The 26643-nt window shown below is 39.4% G+C and overlaps 1 protein-coding gene across 3 annotated transcripts in view; it reads left to right on the plus strand.

Annotated features, from left to right (window-relative positions):
• Positions 1–26643, plus strand: part of LOC131046637 (uncharacterized) — a 112268-nt gene that overhangs the window by 20449 nt on the left and 65176 nt on the right. For all 3 annotated transcript variants that reach the window (XM_057980410.2, XM_057980412.2, XM_057980411.2), the window contains 3 exons: positions 24868–24998; positions 25131–25247; positions 25548–25670. In XM_057980410.2, the coding sequence (XP_057836393.2) occupies positions 24868–24998; positions 25131–25247; positions 25548–25670 (371 nt within the window). The remainder of the gene's footprint in view (positions 1–24867; positions 24999–25130; positions 25248–25547; positions 25671–26643) is intronic.

Here is a 26643-nt window from a genome sequence, read left to right on the forward strand (position 1 = left end):
AATTTTTATCTTGTAACATGGATGCTATGATCCCATATGATGCAATTTTTTCTAAGGCCTAGGTGTAATACATCGGTAAGTGTTATTAAGTGATAGCAAGCCAAAACATCTTTTCATTGATTCTGTCAATTTTCTGCAAGATGATTATTAACATTTATGGAGTATCTAACAGGGAAAACAAGAGGTTAACAGTTTATGCTACAAATGGTAACGCGTAAGGGACTAACTCCATGAGACACTTAACCATAACAGATTCACACTATTATGAACCAATTAACCAGATTACGAAACATAGATTAAATTAATTAATTAATACAGCATAAATAAAATGCAGAGAGTAACAATGTATCTAAGTTATGCTTCCAGAATAACAATGAAGAATATGAAATGTTCATTTTAAAATGTCTCAAAACACTTTTGTCTTACATGTTTAACTAAGAATTACACTAATATCTAACAAAAATGAAAAACAAAACTATATCTATGGTTCTAGATAACTATGATCATCTGAATTTCAGCATCCCGGGTCAAGCATACAAATGTTTATAGATCATATTTAATAGCAGTAAAGAATATGTTAAATAAATTTCAGAATGTGGTAACATATTCATAAATATAGAAAACTGAAAATTCTTTTCCAATAGTATCAGTATACAACACACATGACATGACTAAGATACAAGATCTGATTGATTTCAGCTAACATATCTGTTGAGATGTCTCTGCATAAAACGCTGAAAACTATAACAATTTCTTCTATCAAATCTTTATATCAGATCTACATAATAGAATAACTCGTAAAAGCGACAAACAACTGTTAGTTGTTAGCAGGTAATAGAAAACTACACTTTTATAATTAATTATAGCATCAGATCCTGATAAGTGAATGCATCATCAATTCAATGTTAACTGAAATACATAAGTAAATGTGTAATATCCCCAACAATTTTTTATTGATTTTTAACAAGATTACAATCACACCAACCCCTGTTAGGGATTAGAATAAGAAAACTAAACCAGCTGAAAGGAACCTGTTGACGTGTATTTTCTACACAATCATACACAGAATAAAATACCGACAGGCATCTTATCCTCTCTTGAGAAAATAGTCTCTAACTGCTGAAGATCTGCAAAAAGGATCAGTTAGATGGACTCCAAGGTTCTTTTAGTGGGGTCTCCACGTGTGGACAAGCTTTTTAGTGGTATGATGTGATTTGCTGTTTCCTTCAAGGCGTCTTACGGATTCAAAGCTCGAAGATTTTACTAATCTAGAAAGGAACTTTCAAAAAATGGAAAAAGGACAGGGTTTAAGTAAGTCTAATCTAGCCTAACCCTATGAACGACTTAGCATGAATGAGATTTGGTAAGACTCAACTAACTTCAATTTTGCCATAAGATAACAACTCAATTGAAATTAGTGCGATCTTCTAAGGTAATAATGGTATTCAATGCATCAAAGACCAAGGACACTACTACGAAGGTACATATCCTAAATACGAAAATGCTTGAAGGTTAAGGACTCAAAATGTTTTCCAGTCGACCACGCAAGGCGTTCCTACAATCAGCAAGAAGCTAGTGGTTTGGATTGCGAATCCTACCAAATATCAAATCTCACACTTAGCCTTTCAAATTAACAAATTACTTCGATTGAGCGTGATTCAAGTACATCCAACAACCATGAAGATAACTCAAGAAATTTGCAACAAAACACCATAACTTCAATATTTTATTGATTTCCAAGTCATCATATACAACAATTGCTTGAATTTCTCTCTTCAAGACTCAATCTTGCTACAAAATAAAATTGCTTACAACTCTAATCTCTCTATTTCACTCTTATCTGACTATTCGACTATTAACTATTTTTCTATTACCAAATGAAATGAAAAATGGGGGTATAAATAGCATCCCCAGTTACAATGAAAGGTCCAGATTGAAAATAAATCAATGGACAAGATCATGACACCTAAACCCTAATTAGGGTTTGTTACAAATGACCTCCTTTTTACTGAACAATATTAAATACATAGCCAAATATTAAATTCGGCACAAAAATCTAGGAGGTATCAACCAATGAGAAATAAGATGTCATGTCATCTGTAACAACCTTTCATCTAGAATCTTATTCCCTTTCCAATTCTCTTTCTTAGCATATGCAATGAATTTAGTCACGATTCCTTCGATTTCTGTGCTTGGAATCTCGGGAAGATTCTTGATACTCTCTTCTAAGTGGATAACCTGATCAAATGCATCTAGAAGAGCTGTGTCCCAAGTAGGTTCAAGTTCCTTTGTTCTATCAATCAGGAGCATGGTGGCATACATCTGATCATACTGCTCATCTGTAACATCTGCGTCCTTGCGAAAGATGATCGTGATTCTATCCTCAAATTCTTGTAAATCCACATCTGTCTCGACCTCGATCCTTCTGCCAAGAATGGTACGAAGTACCTCAAATACTCTGTCCTGGATCGGATTGATCACCTCCTCAACTTGGCCACATCTAACACTGATGTCCTCGAAGAGAACACTCTTTATATGGAGTAAGGTTGACCACTGAAACAAACTGTGAGAATCACCCTCTAAGATCCTCTCCTGCGCTAAAATTCTCCTAGATGTGTGTCTTATAACTTTCAAGACAGGGATGACAACGTCCTTGGTATGGGCAAATGCAGCTACTGTTGCCATCAATCTGTGAATAATCTCAAGAACTTGGATAGCCTGATGGGTGATCTTCGACATCCTTGTAACAAACTCAATGGCCACCGTGTGAGATCTATCCATCCAACCACATGTACGCTGGACCAGGTTCCTGAATCTTTCTGCTTCATTGATTGATTGAAGGGGTAATGCCTGCAATGGTGACCTCACTGGATCCTGACGTCCCAAAGGTTCATTGATGTGACTGAAATACGTCCTCCATGCACCGACCTCTCTCTCAAGCTTTCTATTCTTTTCTACTTCTTCTCTAAGCTTGTCCTTCAATGCCTCAAATGTGTCGGTGGCATCATCTAAAGTCTGCTCTGCTGTGGATGGTCCCAACTCAATAGTCTGTATATGATAGTCTTCTGCTAGGATCTCACCCTCATATTTGTCTGCTGCCGGTGTAGCTATCTGCAGTTTTCTAGATCCAGTCTCATCTCGAATCATCTTGGACATCTTTGTAGCCTTCTTCTTCTCTGTTGTCATATGTGAACGTCCCACGAGGCTCTCTAAATCAATTGCACTGTCCTCGTCCTCAACTACGATCACCTTGGTCAATCTTTCCTTCAACCAATCTGGGATATTTGATCTTGTCTCTTGAACTTGAATCTCTTTATGTACTATTTCTTCTTGTCTGGGAGGAGATGTTACTTCATTATCATTATCTAAATCATAGTCTTGGAGAGATCCATCGGATGAAACATGCTGTGCCTGTCCTTCCTCCTGTCTATCATTTTGTACCATCGATTCCATGGATTCTTCCACTCGAACTGTTCTATCTTCTGGTCTGGAAGAAGTACCTGGTGTTTGATCTTTGTTGGCACCTTGCTTTTTCTTGGAAGGCTCTTTCTTTTCTGATCTTTCCTTTCTCTTCGAACCTCTCGAATGGAGATTGCCCTCACTGGCACATCGAAGGTTACCTTCACCCGAATTCCTAGGATTAGGATTGCCTTCACTAACACTGGCTCCACCTTCGGCTGGCCTTTCTTCCAAAGTAAAAGACATAGCTATGCCCTGTTCTCTCAACTTCTGATGTTGAACGTCTACCCATCTGCGAGTACAAGACAAAACTGGTGCCATCAAATCATCAAAATCCACGGCCTCGGGCTCATTCCAATTCAAACTAATTGTTTTACTTTCTCTATCATATGAAGATTGGATGTGCCTGCCGTTGTCCTGAGCTTGGTCGGCCACTTTGTAAATCTTACATTTCCTGATGAAATCCAAAGGCAATCTAGAATGTATCTTTCGTTTCACTTCGAGATCATCTAGGAGATTCATCATAAAATCTTCAATTTGGTACTCATGTCTAAATCTTCTACCGACCGTCTCCTCTAAATGTCCATGTGGATCAAAACTATTCCTCCAAGCAAAAGATGAAAAAGGATACAAGGCTAACTCCTTCTCTGCGTCATCCATGGCTGAGACATTGGGACATACCTCAACTGAATTACCCAAAATAATAGGTACCTGAACTCCATTCTGATGTCTGTTTCTGAATGCCTTCACATATGCTGCCAACTGCCTTGTTACTTCAAGTAACACAATTCTGTCTGTCGGGTACCTCGGCAACATGTATGGAGGTAAAGGACATCCATGCACTCTAATGTAAGTGAACTTGGGAAACTGAATGAACCAAGCACCGTACCTCTTGATAAATTCCTGGGCATCCTGAGATAATCTGTTGTGAATCCCTCCTTGCAACGTCCTTGTAATGTTCATCGTGAAAGTATCATTAATTAGCTTGTAGTTCTTCCCTGGTGGATGATGCAAGTAGGTATAGGATTCACAAACTCTGACCTCGCCGGGTCCTCTTCCAATCACTCCTCTGTGAGGTAGTCCTGCGTACTCAACGCTCCTGATTAAGGCATAGATGACGTATGAACTCATGTGGAAGGACTTAGTAGCCCTGAGTCTTCTCAACTGTACGTCCAAGCAATGGCTAATTATCCTAGCCCAATGTATTGTACCCTTTCCTTGAACAATCACCTGGATGAAGTAAAACATCCATTTCTCAAAATAGAAGGCATGAGGTGCTCCTGTAACTCTGTTGAGCATAGTAATCAAATCTCTGTATTCCTCTTGAAAATCAATCCGATGCGGTGTGTTCGGTACTTTGCTCAGATGGGGACGACTCTTAAGTAGCCAGTTCTTGTTGATTATGCTTAGGCAAGCATCTGGATCATCATCGTACACTGATCTGGCTCCTTCAATACTCTTGTATATCATGTCCCTGTGCTCTAGAAGATGGAAGGCTTCACTTATGGCTTCCTCTGAAAGGTACGCCAAAGTGTTTCCCTCATTGGACACAATTGTCCTGGACTGTGGATTGTAATGACGGGCACACTCGATCATCAACTCGTGGCACTGAATGGCTGGAGGAAAACCGGCCGCCTTGATGATGCCACTCTCTATTATTCTCCGGGCGACAGGTGATGGCTTGCCGATGTAAGGGACCTCTCGGAACTTCCTCGTGCTAAAGTTCCCCAAGTTTGTATCTCCAATGTTGCTCCACTTGGACACGATCTTGGTCTCCACTTCTTCGGTCTTCTGATCTTCTTTCATGAGAGCCGAGCGACTGGTGGATGCTCCCGCCTTTGGGGTCGCCATACCTACACAACATTCCATTATAAGAAATAGATTTTGCAATAAATAATGTAAATAAGAGAGATAAAATTTTAGGAAATCTCATGATAAGTCTCTAGAGTTATCATTTCCTAAAATACAACGATTGAGCTAAGAGATTTAAAATTCAAAATTTCAAAATTTGAAACATGACGATGAATGAATAAAACAATAATAATTAAATCGCCATACCTCGATAGAGAGCTAACTCTAGAATGCAAAAACAAAATTTGCCTAGGCAAAATTGAGGTATGAGATAATCTTCAATATGATCTCCTCAAAATTGACTTCGCCACCTCTGGAGAGAACGTGATCTTCAAGTATTGCCTTAGACGTGGTCTCAAATGGATCTTCAAGTTCGCACAAATAAATCTCCAAGTCTTTAGCAAATTCGCCTTAGGCGTGGTCTTCAAATTCGCACCAACTTTGGTCTTCAACGCAATTCGCACTCCACGCAAGATGATATTAGCGCCACCTTTGGTCATCAATGCAATTCGCACTCCACACTTCAAGCACGCTTCGCACCACCTTTGGAATGTCTACGCCACCTTTGGTTTGAAATCGCACCACCTTTTGATTGCTTACGCGCCATCCTTGGATGAATGAAACTCGCACTATATTCGCCTCTTCTCAATTCGCATGAAGGAAGGTAAAATAATGATGTAGAAAATGATAATTCCACCCCCCCTTATATAGCGCTTGCAATCGATTTATCCCTTAGGCCGACTTGATAAAATATAACAATTTCAAACGATTTTTAAATGATTTGCAATGACATAACAAGGCCGACCTCCTTAAATGAGCGCTCAAATCGATTTTTTATTAATTAAATAATTAATTATTAATGCCTTGCGTTTTTTAATTTGCAAATTTCGATTTTAAATAAAGGCAAAAAAATAATTAATAAGAGATAACGCCATATTAAATGCCAATTTAAATAGGATTTTCAATTTTTAAATCGATTTAGCACTTAAGGAAATTTGAATTGTTTAATTTGGCGCCAAAAATATGAAAATAAAGGGACGTACCTCATCGCTCTGGTCCCTTGGAGAGGGACAGGAGCGATCTACCATCTTTGGCATGATTCTTGCGTTTTCAACGTTCAACTCCTTCATTTCCACGTCCCAAATCGATCATCTGGTGGTCCTTCGAACTTAAATTTCTTTCTTGTGCGAGCAAATGCATCTTATGACCATTATCGCCCTGGTCCTTTGGAGAGGGACAGGAGCGATCCTAAGTTTTTTGCTTGAAATTCTCCATTTTGGTACGATCCTTTCCTTGTATCATCCTCTAGATGCCATTTAAAACCTTGTGCGTCCTTGTCTTAACGTGATTTTCAAAGAATATCACTTGTTTTGCCTAACATCGCCCTTGTCCCTTGGAGAGGGACAGGAGCGATCTCCATGTCTTCACGTTTATCTTGTATCTTTGACCTTCGAACTTCCATTGTAAGGCGAATAACACCTATGCTCGTGTCTTTTGCGCTTATTCTATTTGTCTTCATTATGTGCTTGGACGCATCAAAGGGACCATCGCCCTTGTCCCTTGGAGAGGGACAGGAGCGATCCATTATTTCTCCTTGATCTTGGCGACTTTTAAACTTCGATCTCCTTTGCGATGTCCTCCCAACGATGTCCTACGCACTTCCTAACCTTGCTTCGCTTTGGTCTTGAAGGAACGTGAGTGTTTTTACTAGTATCGCCTTGGTCCTTGTCCAAAGGACAGGAGCGATGTGGGGCCTTTACATTATTTGGCGATGTTTGGACGTTCAAAACCCTTGCGAATTATCTTCAAACGATGCCTTGGACCATATGCAATCTTAGGACGTCTTGACTTAGTACGTACTTGAAGCAAAACGAAGGATCCAAGGCAAATCGCCCTGGTCCCTTGGAGAGGGACAGGAGCGATATGGTCCCTAAGTCAATTTTGGTGATTATTTAACGTTTGAAATCTTCATGCATCACCCTTCTACCTTTCCGTGGACCTACTAAGACCTTGCGAAATCTTGTCCTTACGTAAATCTTGCTCAAAATGATCAATACATCTAACATCGCTCTGGTCCCTCCCTGAGGGACAGGAGCGATCTGAGTCTTAGAGTACACATTCCTTCCATGTGATGACCTTTGCAACCTTGCGCTTGATGGAAATGCCTTAAAATGTCTTCGCCACCCTTCGTCTTTACTTGGATCGTTTTAAACATGAACAAGAAGCAATACAACCATTGTATCGCCCTGGTCCCTTGGAGAGGGACAGGAGCGATCCTCCCCTTGTGGCCACTATTTCACTTTGTCACCTTCCAAATTTATATTCAACGGACTCGTCCTTCTTCGCTCTATTCGTCCATGCCCTGACATCATTTGTAACTTTGCAAGAAAAGCAATTATATCAAAAGTCGCTCTGGTCCCTTCCTGAGGGACAGGAGCGAACTAGGCATTTAACACTGTTATGGACGTCCCAAAAATCTTCAATTTATATTCAATGCACTCATCTCATGTTCTCCTTTGTTTTTGAACGTAAACTTGCCTTGACCCTTGTCTGGATTTTGCAAAATGAAGGAAATCGCTCTGGTCCCTGGGAGAGGGACGAGAGCTACAAGGTACCTCGCCCTGGTCCCTTGGAGAGGGACAGGAGCGATTTGGTCAATATAGGTCATTCTCCTTCGTTTTTGCATCTCAAATTATATTCATTTGGCAAAGCATCTTCCCTTGGACGTCCTCAAATCGTTAAGTTTTGGAAATCTTGCAAGGACAAGACGAAATTTGAATTGCAGCTCCGGTCCTTCACTGAGGGACAGGAGCGATTTTCCTCCTGGAGGCATTTTTGTGCTCATGAAAATCTTCAATTTATATTCAATGGAAAGATCTTGTCGTTCTCCATCACTTCAAACGTAAAATTTGTCTGGACTCTGCAAGGATGATGAGATATTTGAAAATGAGCTCCCGTCCTTCACTGAGGGACAGGAGCGATTTTGCTCCTACAGGCCAAAATAACAAGATTTTTCACATTTTAACACTTCACGAGGCGAAAACAAATCAATTCCAATGCCCAGGATCAAAATTCAAAAAAGTCAAAATTTGGTCAAAATATTCAATCAGACAAAAATTCACATTGACGGTCAACACTTAGACAAATTTAAGCTCTGCATGAACATTCCAATTGAAAATTAGACCATTTTGGCGAATTCATTGCATTCAAAATTTGCATTCTAGAAAAGGAAGCTCAAAAGCTCTCAAAAAACGACTGGATTCTGGCTTGAAGAGGCAAAATTTAAAACCCTAAGGCTTGGCCCTGAATCCAGACGACTAACTAACTAACAAAACCCTAAAAACGAAAGCGAAAAACGAGCGAAAAACAAGCAAAAAGAGGGGGTCCCCATTTGCGATGGGGCGATGTGTGAAATGGTCACAACAGAACCCTACACCTTTTGATCACCGAGAGCCCAAGCTGGGAGGGTGAGAGCATACGGTGGCATGGGATCGTTAGATGTAAACTTCTGAAAATGCTTATTACAATAATGGGCGGCAAGCTAGCCCCTTTCGCTTCCCAGCGGGTAAGACAAGGAAACTTGGTGGTAAACCAGCCAAGTAAACAAAACACAATCAAGCACGAATCACTCAACCACAATATTTCAGTGGGTGGACGGAACACTTACAACAAAGCTCAACTCAACCGCTTATGCAGCGGTAGGACCATTACAAACAAAATATCACTCTACCGCTTGTGCAGCGAGAGGACCATTACAAACAAAATATCACTCGTCCGCTTATTCAACGGAGGACAGAATTACAAAGATCAAATGTAGGCGGCAAGCCAGCCTCTTCCACTTTTCATCGGGGATTTGCTTTACAATCCAGAAATGGCTGTTAGTACTACTATGTAGCCTTACAAATAAGAGATGCAATGCATAGGAAAGAGAGATTATGCTGTGCAATATTGCTGAATATCTCCAAACTTATCACAATTAACAAACTCAAACCCACCCACAAAGAAATAACACACCACTAATCACTATACTGAAATTACAATCTGCTGTTCGCATAACACGCAAAAAACAACCACTACCAAATTCACTATTATGCTCATAACTCACCCAAAACAACTCGGAATGACACAAAAACGGAAGCAAATGAAAGCTATGACAAAGGCGATGCAACCCGAATCTCAAACCTGCACTGCGAATACCACCAACAATTGGCACGCAACCCAAGGCAGCCCGGGAATGGTACAACCAGCAGCAGAAAATTGATTTGCAACCAAAAATCAGAAAGTACACCAAAAGTGACGCCAAAGTAGGAGAAGGATCGCCCTCCAAACATGCTTCCAACGGACTAATACCCAAAATGATCGTTTGCATAGGCAAGGAGATACGATCAAATCTTCGGTTCAACCACACCAAAAACCAGCAACACTGAAATCCACACCACACACTAAAAACCACACCACACACTGGAAATCTGAAAATGCACATTGAAAACTTCACCAATAATCCAACACTCAGCTAGGTACTATGTCTCAAGTACGAAACTTGCTAAACTAGGGAGCCACAACTCCGAAGCTCAAGTTCACTCACCATTCCGGTAGCATAACAATATGATTTCTTCAAGATACCCAAATGAGGAGCCCATCCCTTGTATTTATAGATTTCTCCATCTGAAATTCAAATGCAAATGGCACCCAAATTCATTTGAAATCCACTTTATTTCATTTCATGTCCCTCACCAAGTATGGCGTCCACTTTCCCATCTTCCTAGTCGTAATTTTCCCAAGGAAAATCGCCATGTTATAACATTGACATTACAAGGCATAAAACTCAATCATTTTTGATGCCATAACTTAGGGAAATAAACTTGTGACTTAGGATAAATAATATAATGTTCTCTTTCCTAAGTCATTCCTCCAAAATAATCAGTAAAAACAATTAAATATTAAACTTTAGAATAAAGTAATAATATTTAATTAAACAATTATAAATCGCTCACTGATTGCTGCCAAATCAACCATATGAATTGGAGTGCAAAAGTTACTAATTTTGGACTGGATTGAAACTCTGCTCAAGACAGCCACAAATAACTCTGCCTGAACTGATACTTACTAAAAATAGTAACTCATGAAAACATCCTCGAAAGACATGCTCGTCGAACCCTATGAGAGAGCTCGAAAAACCCAGAAAAACCTCAAAATCTAGTCAGCTGCCACCAACTTACTAAAAATAGTAAGTTCAGAAATCACTCCGGAATAGAATGCATGTTAGACCATCGTGAAGCTCTCGAAAAACCCAGAAGGAATCCTCAATTCTTTCTGCCAAACTCCAACCAGAACATCCTTGAAAACTACGAAGAATCCTCCTAGAAAATAGGAAACCAGTGTTCCACGGAAACGCGTTTCCCCCTCCCAGGCCCAAGTCCCCCCGTCCCCAAAACCCGTCCCTGAAACTTTTTCCCTTTGTCCCCCTGTCCCCGAAGCCCGTCCCCGCGTCCCCCCGTCTCCCCATCCCCAATGACCGTGGAACACTGTAGGAAACCCTAATTCCTCATTCCAATTAGCCTACGGGTCTTCGGAATAGGCCAATGGACCACTGATTACTCCTTACTGAGAAGGGGACATCACAATATGATTGTATATCATTATGATGATACCAACTACTAGTTTCAATGTTGATGTGTGTTGAGGAGTATGAAAGACCATCATACAAGTGCTTTTCCTTCAACCATAGAGCTTGATGGGCTCCCTTGTGCATCAACTAGAAAGGTGGGACCCTACCCTTAATGGGGAGGTCATGGATGGGAACCAAATATGGGGAAAGCTGAGGTGTTTAGTGTTGGGTGACTAATGATTGACTCTTTAATATTAGCAATCACCTTGGCCAAGGGTATTACTTTATTGAATAATTTGTTGAATATTATATTTCATAGAATCTTGTTAAATAAGCCCAAGAAAATGAACCACTTCCTAAAAATGAGAAACGACCTCATAACAAATTAACTTCTATGTACAACAATGCGCTAACGATAGCACAGGAATAACCAAATTAAAAAAGAAAAAAAAAACCATTCCTATACAATCTAATGACATATATCCATTGTAGATGTTATTACTATGAAAAAACTATATTAGTCTAACACCCCCCACTCTCCTCCCTCCTTTTTCCACTCGTCTCTAATGACTATACTGAATTCCAAGTTTATTTCTAAACTTGACAAATTTATCTTTACCTAGTAGTTTAGTCATTATTTGCTCCTTTGCAGGACAATAATAAAGGTGAATGTCTTCATTATCAACCAACTAGCAGTGTAATGGTGATGAACTTCAATATACGTAGTTTTGGCATGATAGATTGGGTTCTTTACCATCTCGAGAACACTTTGGTTGCTGCAGAAAATTGATGTTGTTGTTGTTTGATTCAAATGAATATCAGCAGCATCCTTCATAACCACATTGCCTCAAAACTTGTATCGACCGTTGTTAGCTCTAGTTGAGGATAAAGCATTTGTGTTTTGTAGCTTGCTTTGCCAAGAAATTACTATTGAACCAAGAGTGAAAACATAACCTATTGTAGACTTTCTTGTATCAATTGATGCAATCCAAGTAGAATCAATATATCCAGTTAGCGTGAATCCAACAAATTGCTAATATAGAATGCCGAAGTCAAGGAACCCTTTGACATATTGAAGGACTCATTTTGCAGCTTGCCAATTTTCCTTTTCAGGCTTAGACATGAATTGAGAAAGACAACTGACTACAAAACATATATTTTGTCTAGTTATAGTAAAAAAAATCAAATTACCTACCAATTGTCAATATACTATTTCATTGATCAGTGAAGAAGAAATGTTTGTTGAGAGTTCAATCCCAACTTTCGTAGGTGTAGATGTAGGATTACATTCAGTCTTTCAAAAATCTTCTAAAAGAGATTTGGCATGTTTAGTTTGTGATACCAAAATTTTTGGACTAGCTCGTCGGAAAGCTCTCACCGAGGAGTATCAAATCCAAACACCAAAACTGGCCTCCACTATGTCCTGCTGACTTACTAAAAATAGTAAGTATGCCTGAAACTGAGTAAATCAACTTCGTTTTGGCCCAAACTGGAAATGACTAGGCCAAAACACTCCAGGATCCCCTTAAACCCTTCGTTAGCCCTCGGGACCATGTAGAACAAGGCTAACGCACACACACTTGGTCAACTGTTAAAGTGGGGACATTACATGAGCTAAGCATACAGTCTAAAAATCAGAATGCAATTAAAATTGCAGACCTGGTAATTAAGCCATTGATGAATTATTTCAGATGACCCACTTGACTCAACAATACAATCTTCCCCAAACTTCTCTAATGACTCAGTACAACAAATATGAAGAACTTTCTTCAATGTCAACCTTCAAAGAGATATTACCTCTGAAAACTGGGCTGATGCAGAGATTTCTAACTCATCCAAGGACTGAAATAACGCTCAGAAAAACTCAAACAGCACTCTAAGAAAGATCATACCACACCAAGATTTCAATACCCACATCAAAAACCCTTGAAAACCTTCATGATCAACAAACCAAATTCGCCAACTGCAAACCAAAATCATTGAAAATTTGAACTGTAGTACACAACCAGCTGGGGTGGGTCTTTCACCACTGAAACCAAGCTAGCTGATGAGGGATTTTGTCCTCAACAATTTTCAGAAGAACTTCAAGCTCATTCCAATAGCATTTTTGTATCTTTACAATATTATGCATAACCAAATGAGAGCCAAAACTCTCTTTTATGAAGTCTCAAAAAGAAATTAGGGCAACATAGGTTAGGGCAACTTAACAAATAATAAAATAATAATATTTGCCCTTTTAATATTTCATTTTTCTTTTCCTAGGTTGACACCAACCTTTTGATGATAAAATATTGCTTTAAGTTCTTTTTGTCTCTTCCTCAAATCCCACGTCCACCTTTGTGTTTTTCATATATCACTTAAATCTTTATTTTTTTCAACTTAAATTCCAATGTCCACCTCTAGGGCCCATTTGGTTATTTTAATAACTTAAAGTTGTTCCCCTACCTAGGTGTGGCCCAAGGGGGTCACCTTTTGACATTTTATTTCACATAAGTGATTAAGTCACTTTTGCTAAATATTTTAGTGAAATAATAAATATCATTTCTCCACCTTAGGAACTATGCCAAGTCCCAAAATTGAAGACATTGAACTTTATAGCTAAGGGGAAACTGTGATTGAGACCAATTACTGGAAATAACACTTACTATAAATAGTAATATGCTAAAAGTAGCAAACACTGCCCAAATTTGAAATTGAAGGTGCTGCACATTGAAGTTGAGAGGGAATTCAGGCTATGATCAGTTGCCCACAATAACACTTACTATAAATAGTAATATATCAAAAATAGAAAGTTAGCCAAAACTCATTGAATTCACAAGCTCTAGCTCTCCATCAAAGTTGAGTCCTCTAATAATCTTCGCTTAGTCTATGAGGACCCGAAGAATAGGTTAATGGTAAGTCAAACTGACTAGGGGTGAAAAAGGGACATTACAATCCTCCCTCCCCAAGAGTGCTTGTCCTCAAGCAATGCCAACAAATAAAATGATTGACCTTGAACCAAAATAATTTAGACTCCAGGGTCCCAAATAAGTCTAGAAGATTGTAGTCAGCATAAAATGCTTAAGGTTATATTTGATAATATTTGCTATCTGCCAATGTATTAATTAATTGTATTGAGTGGGTTGTCACTCTCAGGTAGTTATGTGTCGGTTGGTTGACGATTACCTCTTGGCAACTGTCGGGTTCTTTAAATATGTTGTGTACCACCAAGGAAGGGAGTAAGGTATAGTCAGGTCAGTTGTAATCCTTGGCCGACCATCTTTGATCTTCTTCTCTGTAATAATTGCATGTGTGAATAAATATATATTTTACTGCCGTGTTTGGTGTGCATTGTCATGTATATCATTTCCTGTATTTAATTTATTAGTTGTAGTGGCAAACATTTTGGTGCCATTGCCTTAAAAGAAATCGGGTCAGCTTTGAGTGAATCATGTTTGTAAACCCCAATAAAGGTGAGAAGAGGCCACAGGGTGGTCAAGACCAAGCGATTAAGTGATTTGCCAACCCTCGGCCAGAGGGAGCATAAGGACGAGTTAGAGCTTGGAAGTACCCAGAGTGTTGGGACGCTGGAGGTGGACGTGTATAGGATGCGCACGTGGCCGAGAGTGCAAGGAATGTGGCGGTTGGAACAGTCCACCCAGGTCTGGCACACCTGGAAGTACCCTGAGTGTTGGGGACGTTGGAGCTGGATGTGTAGAGGACGCGTGCATGGCCGAGAGTGTAGGGAAAGCATCGAAACGTAGCGGTTGGAACAGTCCCCCATGTTCGATACACAAGGGAGTAAGCAAGCGAGAAACCAATTTGCGGGAAGTTGACCCTCGTTGAGTAACTGAGCCGAAGACTACTTTGGTAGCTTCTGAGTGAAAATAATGATGAACACCCAAGAGAAGCAAAAATGACCAAAATTTACAGGGGATGGATTGGAGGATCCCGTACACCATTGCAAGACATGTTAACAATATGGGAGGCGAATGGCCAAGATGACAAGGACTATTGGCTGAAGGCATCTCCCGACACCTTTCGGGGGATTGTCTTTGACTGGTGCACAAACCTTGACGCTAAGCACAAGGTGGGATGGACTAATCTAAAAAAGGTGTTCGAGGAGAAGTTCAAACTCTTGAGGGATGACAACGAGATTGCACCAGAAATCTATAATACCAAGCAGGGTAAAAATGAGAGTGTACACACTTACAATCGTAGGCCCAAAGAACTATTGAACAAGATGGAGAACCAGCTAGCCGATTGGTGAAGAAGAGGTGGTTCACTGAGGGATTGATTCCTTCGCTGCGCAAGAAGATGAAAGTAGTGCCTCCGTCTTTGTACACCGATGTTTACAATCGGGCGATAGACATTCTGAGTGAAACCAAAACATCCTCCCGAGGGAAGAGGAAGACTAATGACAAGAGCATCGAAGGTAGTAGTGATGAAGAATCCAAAACTGTACAGGCCCTTCAACGAGATATGTTAAGAATGATGGAAGAATTGAAGGTTGAGAAAGGAACCAATAAAGAATGTAATGAACTATGGTGTATTGAGTGCAAAATTGAGGGGCACACGAAAGGTAATTGTCCTAAAAAGATGTTTTGTGAGATTTGCCAAGTGATGGGTCATTCAATAAAGGAGTGTCCATATAATTTGAAGTCTAGAAGTATGCATGTACTCTTCACATAGGGAAAGTCTAGCCCATTGAAACCACAAAATGTATTGCTTGGCGGCAATGTAAATCAACGAGGGCGAAACCAAATACAATACGACTCTAGGGGATGTCCTCTCGTACAGTGTCGACAATGCAATGAATGGGGACACTTTGCGAGAGACTGCCAAAATAAGAAAGACAACATACAACTATTGTGCAAATGGTGTGGACTTGGGAATCATAAAGACATCGATTGCCCGAAGCGAAAGGGTATTAATATACTAGATGTAGAGGAACAAGACGAGGCAATTCTGGCAATCATGAGAGCACAAATGAAGAAGGCGATGTACCCGGATGCTTGTACGGAGTAGGAATGGCTTTGAGAAGCCAGAGCTGAAGTAGAGGAATGAGTAACCTCTAATGGAATTGTAGGTACATCATTGCGAGAGTTAGAGAAGTACATAGTTCGACAGGTGCTACAAACAACCATACCCATCAAGGTGGCAGACCTTTTTTAGACTATGTCGCAACTGAGAATGGTGATTGCCAACATAGTCAGTGACGACACAATCATCCAAAAACAATGTAAGCCACAAGAGGAGTTATTGACGAGAAAACCATTAGCCGAAGGGAATGAGGCCAATGATCCAATGTTGTTAACGGTGAGCATCGGGAGGAAGTCGATTGTTGTTGAGATGGAACTAATGGGCCAAAAGTTGGCAAACACCATCGTCAATGGGGGCTTAGGAGTTAATGTGCCCTCATAGGACACTTGGAAATGTCTGACGAAGTCGACACTCTGGCCACTGAACTTCCACTTGGTAGGTGCCGACCAGTACGACATCGAGCCATTGGGAACATTGATGGCACAAAAAGTAATGATTGGGACACAACAATTTTTCTTGGACTTCGTAGTCATCCCCTTGCAGAAGAAGCCATCAATGCATTCATTGGGAGGGGATGGTTGATTACGGCCAAGGTGAATCATAATTGGAAGCGGAACACACTCTTGATCGAGAGTGATGGGAGCAAGTAAGTCATCGACCTAAGGAATCAAGCGGTGAGTAAAGAACTAACATCCTTCAACTTGGGGTCTGAGGGTGGAGAGTTAGGGAGGAAAGGCATGGAACCTAATGATGAAGGGGTGCTCGAATTGGAAGATTGCTTTGAAGATGAGACGAGTTCCTTGAATGGACTATTCCACTAGCAAATGGAAGATTATGAGGTATTTTTGGCAACATGTAATTTCCTTGAAGCTACAACTCTCGGTGAAGAGCAACCCATGGAAGCATGTAAAGTTATGGATGATACATTTTGTAGTATGGAGATGGAAAGTGGAAGGGAAAAGCCCACGAAGGAGGAACAAAGGCAGTACGAACAAGAGAGCTTGCATGAAAGGAAATCATACTTGTATGGAGTCAAATCTTACACAAGTATATTGTAAAAAAATGGAATCGAGAGAAAAAATCAAGCAAAGACAAGAACGCTACGTTGGAAGTCCGTACACTGTACAGAGAGTAGGAAGATTGGCCAGATTGGCCACGAGGCTATTTCCATACACTGTATGGAAGGCAAGAAGGGGTTGTGCAAGGAGCAGGCCATTTGTATGGGCACAACAGGTACGGGCACAACATTGGTGTATGTCATCCACTGTACGAACACAACAACCACTTCATCCATATGTTGTACGAGAAGAGAACTCATACGGGTTGAACTGTACAAAGAGTTTTCATGGCATTCGAAGCAATCCATACAGTGGCAAGAAGAAACAAATTCATACGAGGGATTCGTATGACGATTGAAGAGGTCCGTATGGCATTTGAAGGAAACAAATCCGCATGAGTCTATATGGGTTTAGAAAGGAACAAATCCGTATGAGGAATGGCCTTTGAAAAAGTCCGTACAAGAAGCAAAAACCGTACGTAGTAGTTTGCAAAAGGCTGTATAGAAAGGATGTGGGGAATAGGAAAAACAAGTTATAGTACGAGGTCAATCCCAAATGCCGTACAATACAAGACCGTACAAAATCACTTAACCGTACATAGAAAAATAGTCAAGCTCGTACGTGAGCAACATCAACCCATACATGAACATAACTGTACAGACACGAGAACAGGTGAAAGGTGGTCCGTATGTCCAAAGGATCAAGCTATACAGAACCATACGTGAGGAGCATCAAACCCTACAAAGAGTGCATCTAGATTTGACCGTACGTAAGGACAAGCCTAGGTCAAATGGGTTAGCCATTGAATCGTATAGGCACATAGGTGTCTAGGTCGTACACCGTACGCGATGCATATGAGGCCATACTTGAAGTTTAGGGAGTCGTATGTGGTCAAACACATGTGGTAGGAGCAAAATTTCTATTTTCTAGCTTCATCAACAAGCGCTACACAGGGACCCCACGAGGGGCGCAGCTCGTCGACCTCGCAAGGAGCGCTGCTCCCAGATCCCGTTGGGGCATTGCCCCCAAACCCCCATTTGATTTGGCACGTACACTACAAGTTGGGGTTGTCTAGTCCAAGTCATTGTTTTTCATTAGTCTTCTTGAATATTACTTGATGTTTGCTTGTCGTCTGGAAGACGACTTTTTATTTTGGGTGGGATAATGTAGTCGGCATAAAATGCTTATGGTTATATTTGATAATATTTGTTATTTGCCAATGTATTAATTAATTGTATTAAGTGGGTTGTCACTCTTGGGTAGTTATGTGTTAGTTGGTTGATGGTTGTGTACCTCTCGGCAACCATCGGGTTCTTTAAATATGTTGTGTACCACCAAGGAAGGGAGTACGGTATAGTCGGGTCAATTGTAATCCTTGGCCGACCATTTCTAGTCTTCTTCTCTGTAATAATTGCATGTGCGAATAAAGATATATTTTATTGCTGTGTCTGGTGTGCATTGTCACGTATATCATTATTTCCTGTATTTAATTTATCAATTGTAGTGGCAAAAAAAGATTTGTAGCCCCACTGCTCAAAAGACTATATTGCTGGGCTCTTGCATAAATGATCTCCTTAAATTCTCTTGCAAGAACACTCATAAACTATAAAAGCTCCACCAACCTTAGCAAATTGCTGTTCATAATTGCAAATTTGAGGCTCTTGTTGTCCTGTGGGATCCTCAACCCTCCTTGACACCCTAATGTCTCCGGTGGTGCTCTCACTAATAATTCGAACTTTTGGTGTAGTGGCAGCTGGTCTTTGTTAACAAAACTGGCGACTCTACTGGGGAGGTTTCGACTCCCACCAATGACAACTTACTCGCTTCGTGGTTGACTATGTCCAATATGGACCTCTCGGCTTGGGGGGCTAAACTATTGTCATGTGAGACCCTCAACCCTCCTCGAGACCCTAACCTCTCCAATGGCGCTCTCACTAACAGTTTGAACTTTTGGTGTAGTGGCAACTGGTCTGTGTTAACAGCTCCATAGAAACAAACTTGAGAAAGTGGATGTTAACTCGCTCATTCTCAATGCTTTGCACTTAGACATAATGGCTATCTATGTAAACTAAACTGCTTTTCCCTCCGTAAGTGCAAGCTGAAAACAAGAAGTAACCACCGATGGGTGCCCAAATACCCATCCAACATTGAACTTGATCAATTGCAACACTTATTCCCTTCACGTGAAACTCCAAACTAACCCTGTTAGGAGGCTGAATGGTCCGAAAAAGCTCAAAGCTGCAGCTATTCAAGTATGAATTTCCATAATTTAACACTCCCAAAGAAGAACAATTGCTACAAATCTGAAAATCCTTGTCCAAAACAAGTTTTTTGTTCATTCCCTTGGCTGCAAATTCACTCCCATGAGTCACTAACACAAGTGATTGAAATTTTGTTCAACACATCTCTCTAATCCACTTGTTTGAATACAAATGGACTCATAAAGTGACTGAAAAAACTGATAACATTTCTTTCACTTCTTGGATCCAAAACCTCCCATGATATGTCTCTCCCATCATCTTTGATTTCAAACAGCTCATGCAAACGATCTTGGGCACAGATATTCACCCCAAACAAAACTTCACCACACTAAAGTCTATTAATCTCCAAGGTACCATAGTGTTCCTCTACTTGCGGTGAATTCATAAAAGCATTCATCATGCCATATTGATCACATTCGTATTGGCCCATCATAGGAAGCAAGCATTCATCAAGAACCTATTTTTCCTCTAAACCATCATCATGCAACTTAAAAAGAGGATTATGGAATGCAAAATCCACATCCATATCAAGAAAGGATTATCCAAAATCTGAAATTCATCATTACTTCCTTGTTGGGACTTGGTGATAGGCACATGATCGGATACTCCCTACATCATTTGGCATGAAACATTATGGGTTCCTTCCCGTGTCATTCCTCTCAACACCATCTTCTTATGTCGACTCTGAAATTTCAGCTCCATAGCATTGAGGTTCAAGGTGATCTCACCAAGAGATCAAAGCCTATGTATACCAAGAACAACCTCTATGCCTCCAGTGTTCACCATGTAAAAGTCATCATTGACTTCGTAGTGATTCAAAAGGAACCTCAATTGAGGAATCATCCTCATGCAAGACATAGTGCGACCATTCGCTGCCATAACTCTGAAGCCACCAAACCTCATAGTTTTTAGCCCGCTCTGTGGTACTATGTTCTCATTGATGAAATCATTTGTGGCACTGGTATCAGTTTGTGCTACAATGGGCTGCCCTTCCAATGTGCTTCTAACTTTGAATGTATCATTCTTTGTAAGACTAGAGAGTCTAGCAAGTACACTTCTCCCCTTCTCTTCTCCAAACCCTCTTGCCAACTTTTCTTCCTCACTATACCCTATTTCAGTTTTATGGTTTGAAGTTTCTGATTCTGATTTATTAGCTGAATATGCCTTCAATTGACATTTTATTCCCTTTTCCACACACTTTTGACCTAGGGCCCAATGGTTCCTTGCATGTGTAACAATGATTTTTCTTCCTTAGGTATTTTTTGAGTTCATCTTCCACCCATTTTGAGGAGGGCTCTTTGGGCTGAATTTTTTTCCTTGTTATCATGCTTTTACTCTTTTCATCCTAGAGGGTTTTTGATGAGAACTCGCTTTTTGGGACAGCGAGCTCCATACTTCTAGCCTTCCTCATAGCCTCTTGTAGCTAGGTGGATCAAAAGTCTTAACCCATCCTCTAACGGGTCCCATTAGTTCTTCACTAGAAAGGACTATCAACCTCATCTCTGTAATATTCAAAACTATAACTGATAGCCTTTGAAAATATGCTATGTAAACTTCCATTGTACCATGTTGTTTCAACTGTGCCGACTCCCTAAAGTGCAACTCAAGATCTTTTTTATCAAATCTCTCAATGAGTTTATTAGTAAACTCTATGTAGTGATAGATCCGTACCCAAGGTGATAAGGCCATGGTAGCACCACTTATGTGCAAGTCCATCCAAGGGTAAAGTGGCAAACTTAATTGCCTCATCCTTAGTCATAGGTTGAAGAGCTAGGTAGTTGTCCAACTTCTGTACCCATGCCCTAGCTGTGCACTTCTCACTCTCATCAAATTGAGCAAGTGTAACCTTGCCCAATGCCTGTTGTAGGTCTCTTTGAACCGTGGTCCTCTACTATCAGCTCTTCCACCACCCCTCTTCCTTTTTTGATCCATGAACTCATTGAAAGACAAATAAGTTTTGAGAGCATCTTGATGCAGAGGACACAAGGGTGGATGGTAATCAAACCAAACACATTCCAACATAACCAAACAACTCAGACCTGCAAGAGACATTCATTACCAAATTCTTATACATCATGGAGACATGACAACTATGCTAGAAGAGTCAATATGAAGATCTATCAACACACACAAGGAACTCACTGTCTGAGGGGTATTCTGAGCACCAAAGAACATCAAACATCTATCCCAACACTTGGTATTGGTTAGAAGTCACCAACAAGGTTACTACCCTCACACAAGGCTACTAGGCCTACTAGGTCTCCCAAGCGGGTTTTTTGGCATTAGCTTGAGGACCACTGATCACAAACCCAAAAAGAAACCTTTCATAGATACCTACTGAGATGTATGACAACATATGTGAACCCTACCCTAGGTTCCTTCAAAACAAAATGAACAAAATTGAGACTGTCACTGTTTTAGGGGCTCAATTAGCCCTATTTTCCAAAGCGTCCACCCTCAAAAGTTACTCCTCTTCACAACCAGTGGCCCAAACATATGAGGTTCAATACCAAACCAAGGATTTCACGGGTTTTAGGTGCTTATGTAGCACAAATTTCAACAAGTTTGCATTAAATCTTCAAAAACCCTCACATCTCGGTCTGCCACATAGAGATGTCAGACCTAAAACTTGCCATATCTCACTCCATACTCCATCTTCTGCCTTGAGACCAATTGAAACTTAAGAAGGACTTGTTGTACTACCATTCCATGAGGTTTGAGGTTTTGCCACAGTGGAATGGTGGGGAAATTACCTTTTTTTATGTACAAACTCTAGTTGCTTAGGGTTACAGGCAGTTTTCAGTCAAACCTTTATAACTTGCTCATAGATGAATGGAATTACACCAAACCACCGCCAAAAGAAAGGTAGTTTACCCCTCTATCGAACCATTTGAGACTCCTTACCGTACAGTGTACTGTCCATACACACAGAGCCCGAGAGCAGCGAAGTAGCAGGAAATTGCAGGAAACAGAGGTAAATTTTATGGAATCTTCTCCCGAAGTTACAAATCAACCATGCCTCGACTTTGGAGAGGCTATTTAAACTCACTCAGACCTTTTCCAACGGTTCCCAACTGTTTTTTGAATAGGTAACCGTTGGAACTCAATTTTGCCCTAGAATGTTGTAAAAGTTGACAAGCAACATTAGCAACTTTTACAATTTTATTGCTCTTCTCCACAAATTGACTCAAAACTTCACACCTACCCCTAAGACATATCAAAATAGCCCATATGACATCAATTACATCATTTCCACTCATTTTGAACACACTTGGAGTGGTTTGACCATTGTTGACCCAATCAAGACCTTATAGGTCTATATGGCTCAAATTGCATCAAAGGCCTTATAAATTGAGTTGAAATGACTACAAATGGATTACAAATGGTCCAAATGGTCCTTAGGACCTTATTACATCTTGACACAATCACAAAACAAAAACCATTACAAAAAAGCCTTCATTAGGCATCCATGAGATCAAGGTGCTCCTGCACCACATCTGGTAGGGTGTCATATTGTGCATAAGAATTACTCAACTCATCCACCAATGGTAGGGGAGTCTCATGGGCAACCTGAAGTGCTTCTTTCTGTATAAAGGTGGGTTGAAGAGGCCATGGTATTGTGCTTGACCTTGCTGCTATAGGCTGCCTCTCATTGCTACTTTGCTGATTTGTGGAACTATTTTCCCCACCATATGTTAGGTTACCTTGTGTATTGTTCTAAATTTCTAATTACAAATATCGTTCTGGTTACAAATATGAAGAACTTCCTTCAATATCAACCTTCAAAGAGATATTACCAGTGGAAATTGGGCTGATGCAGAGATTACTAACTCATCCAAGGACTGAAATAATACAAAATGTTTTGAGTCAAGTACCAAGTGCTGGAAGTGTAGGGTTGACTTCAAATAAATTATTAAAATTGTTTTCTGCACCTTTAATAACCAAAACACCACAAACTCACCTCCCAAACTCCTAGGCGCCAACAATGCCAGTATTCTGCAGCCTTGAAAGGAAGGTTTGACAACCTCAAATCACACACATGCTGAAAGGTGAAATGGAATGACCCTACTCGGGGTGACTTGCAAGATAAAATCAGAGAACCTTTCAAACCAATCTATTATATCATTTTCCATTGCCCTACTATGGTAGAAAGTTTGCAATGATACCCAGAACCATATAAAATTCATCCGATGAAATATGAGCCAAAATGTGATTCTCTAAATCTTTGAAAATAAGGATTAACACACTGAAAATTCATGCAATCATCACAAAACTCAAACAACACTCTAAGAAAGATCATACCACTCCAAAATCTCAATAACCATATAAAAAACCCTTGAAATCCTTCATGTTCAACAAACTAAAATGGCCAACTGCAAACCAAAATTATTGAAAACTTGAACTGTAGTGCACAACCAGCTAGGGTGGATCTTTCGCTACCGAAACCAAGCTAACTGATATGGGATTTTGTCCTCAACAATCTTTAGAAGAACTCCAAGTTTATTCCAACAACATTTCTATATCTTTACAATATTCAACATAACCAAGTGAGAGCCAAAATTCTCTTTTATGTAGTCTTAATAAGAAATTAGGACAACACAGGTTAGGGCATCTTAGCAAATAATAAAATAATAATATATGCCCTTTTAATATTTCACTTTTCCTTTCCTAGGTTGATGTCCACCTTTTGACAATAAAATATTACTTTAAATTGTTTTAATTTCTTCCTCAAATCACACATCCATCTTTTGCTTTTCAAATATCTCTTAAATATTTAATTTTCTCAACCTAAATCCCAATGTCCACCTTTGGCACCCAGCTGGTAACTTTAATAACAACTTAAAATCGTTACCTTGCCTAGGCATGGCCCAAAGGGGTCACTTTTTGATATTTTATTTCACTTTAGTGATAAAGTCAATTTATTAAAATATTTAAGTGAAATAATAATATCACTACTTTAGGAAATACATCATGTCCCGAAATTAAAGACACTAGACTCTGTAGCTGAGGGGAAATCGTGAATGAGACGAGTTACCAGAAACAGCACTTACTATAAACAGTTATATGCTAAAAATAGAAAAAATTGCTCAAACCCTGAAACTGAAGGTGTTGCACATTGAAGTTGAGAGGAGATTGAAGCTATAATTAGTTGCCCAAAAAGCACTTACTATAAATAGTAATATGCTAGAAAAGAAAGCTAGCCAAAAGTCTCTAAATTCACAATTTCTAACTCTTCATCAGAACTGAGTCCCCTAACCATCTCCATTTAGCCTACGGGAACCCAAGGAATAGGCTAATGGCAAGTCAAATTGACTAGGAGTGGAAAAGAGATGTTACACAAAGAGTGGCCTGGAATGTCAATTTTAAAATTATTACGCACAATTTCTTTCCCAAGCCTCAATAGTCATTATCATTTGACAAGGAAAATAACAAAAAGATGATAATATGATGTAATTAAAGAAGTTGGTGCTTCCTACTCAAATATGTGTGTGTAAATGTTTTCTTTTGAGAATTTAAGAAATCTTATTCTGTATTTAATATTTATGTATTTAGAGTTTCATGATTGTTTCATTCATATTCATGATCATTTTTCTTTTTTGTAATGCAGATGATGATATGTGCCATCGCAGAAATTGAAAGTGAAAGGCAACCTTTTGCATATCGTTATGAGCCTCAACTGGGAGAGGCTAGTACTGGAATTATGCAGACATTACAATCCACAGCAGAATGGTTGGCAAGGTGCTGTTCTCATATACACACAAATTAAAATCAAGTTTTATCTGTTTTTCAAAACTTCAGGTGTATGCTATTATTTTTCTTACATATCCTGTTGTAGTATTGTTTAATTTTAAAATAAGTATGAATTTCCAGGGACATGGGATATACGGTCTACCAAGTAGAGGGTGCACCTACCATGCTTTATAGACCTTTTGTCAGTGTTTATTTTGGAGCAGCCTATTTGAAATGGCTATCGACTTATGATGGCAAGTAGGTATTTCATTTATCTTTTTATTGTCACTGTTATTTTATTTATCGTTTTAAGCTTCATGTGTGTGCTTATGTCATTTCTCGCATGACTTTTGGATGGAATGATTTTTGATGATTCACCATGAATATGATAGAAAGGGTATCATTTTGTCTCTATTGGTGTCACAGTGAAATTTTATAGTACGATAGACTTTATTGTTGGATGCTCTGAAGTTATGGTTGATGGTTTGCACCTTCTTTATCTGGACTCTTATTAATATTGCCAATTATTAATTGCTTTGTTAATGATGCATGGGGCAGGAAGAGAAGTGAGGAATTCATGGTTCGTGCCTATAATGGTGGTCCAAAGAGAGCAAATCACAAGTCAACCTTGCAATATTGGAAGCGATATCAACTGGTTAAACAAAGTCTTCCAATGGAAATGTTTGTCCTCTACTTATTGTGAAAACTGAAAACTAATTTTAAGAATGTTAGAGTGCTTGTGAATGTTGAATATGCATGTAAATATACAATGCCTCGTTAATTCAGAATATGTTTTTTGATGAATATGTATCTACAAATTGCTGTTGGACTTGCTTAGATAGTGGTAAAAAACTGTAATTCTATCTAGTTTTTGGGCTTGAGTTGTGGTGGTTGTATAGATGATAGTGATTTTGATATGCAGGCTCTAGCCCTATCTAAAAGGTTGCTTTTAAAACTGTTTGGACTATACAACTTGGAAACTGTTTTTCTTTTCTTCTTCCTTTGATGGGCATTCATTAATGAGGTGTCTTAATCTTACATATCATATTCTTAAAGATTTTAGATTTGTATAGTGTGTATGCATTTCTCTATATTCTAAGTTGCTGCTCCTGGTATGGGGACAAGTATGGGTTCGAGGTTCAAGTATGCTAGTACAACAATTTTTTCCCTTGGGTTGGGGTATGAATTTATATATATATATATATCCATACAATCTCAAATTTATATATATTTAAAATTAAAAAAAGTTGATACTCATAAATTCAATGTTCATAATTTCCAATAAACAAAACAACAGAATATCTAAATACCTCATAACTTGGAAGAAATAAAATATTCATGAATTGAAATTCAATGATTCATAACTTCATGATTTGTCAAAGACTTGAATGTCAATACAAAATGAAAATTACAATCAATATTCAGTAATCTTAATATGGCTCTTCAATGTCTTGACTCTTCATTGAGAGCATGGTATTCAACATTTGATTCAGTTTCATTTGAATCACAATCAGCTGTTGTACCACTCCTACTACCTACATCATATGTAGAAGCTTCCTCATTGATAGAGATTTGGGCAATTTGTGCAACAATAGCATCTAAGTGAACAGACTTTAGATCTCACTTTCTTGTCACCCCCTCACTATAATTGTCT

The sequence above is a fragment of the Cryptomeria japonica genome, chromosome 11 (assembly GCF_030272615.1).
Source record: "Cryptomeria japonica chromosome 11, Sugi_1.0, whole genome shotgun sequence".
Taxonomy (NCBI): domain Eukaryota; kingdom Viridiplantae; phylum Streptophyta; class Pinopsida; order Cupressales; family Cupressaceae; genus Cryptomeria; species Cryptomeria japonica.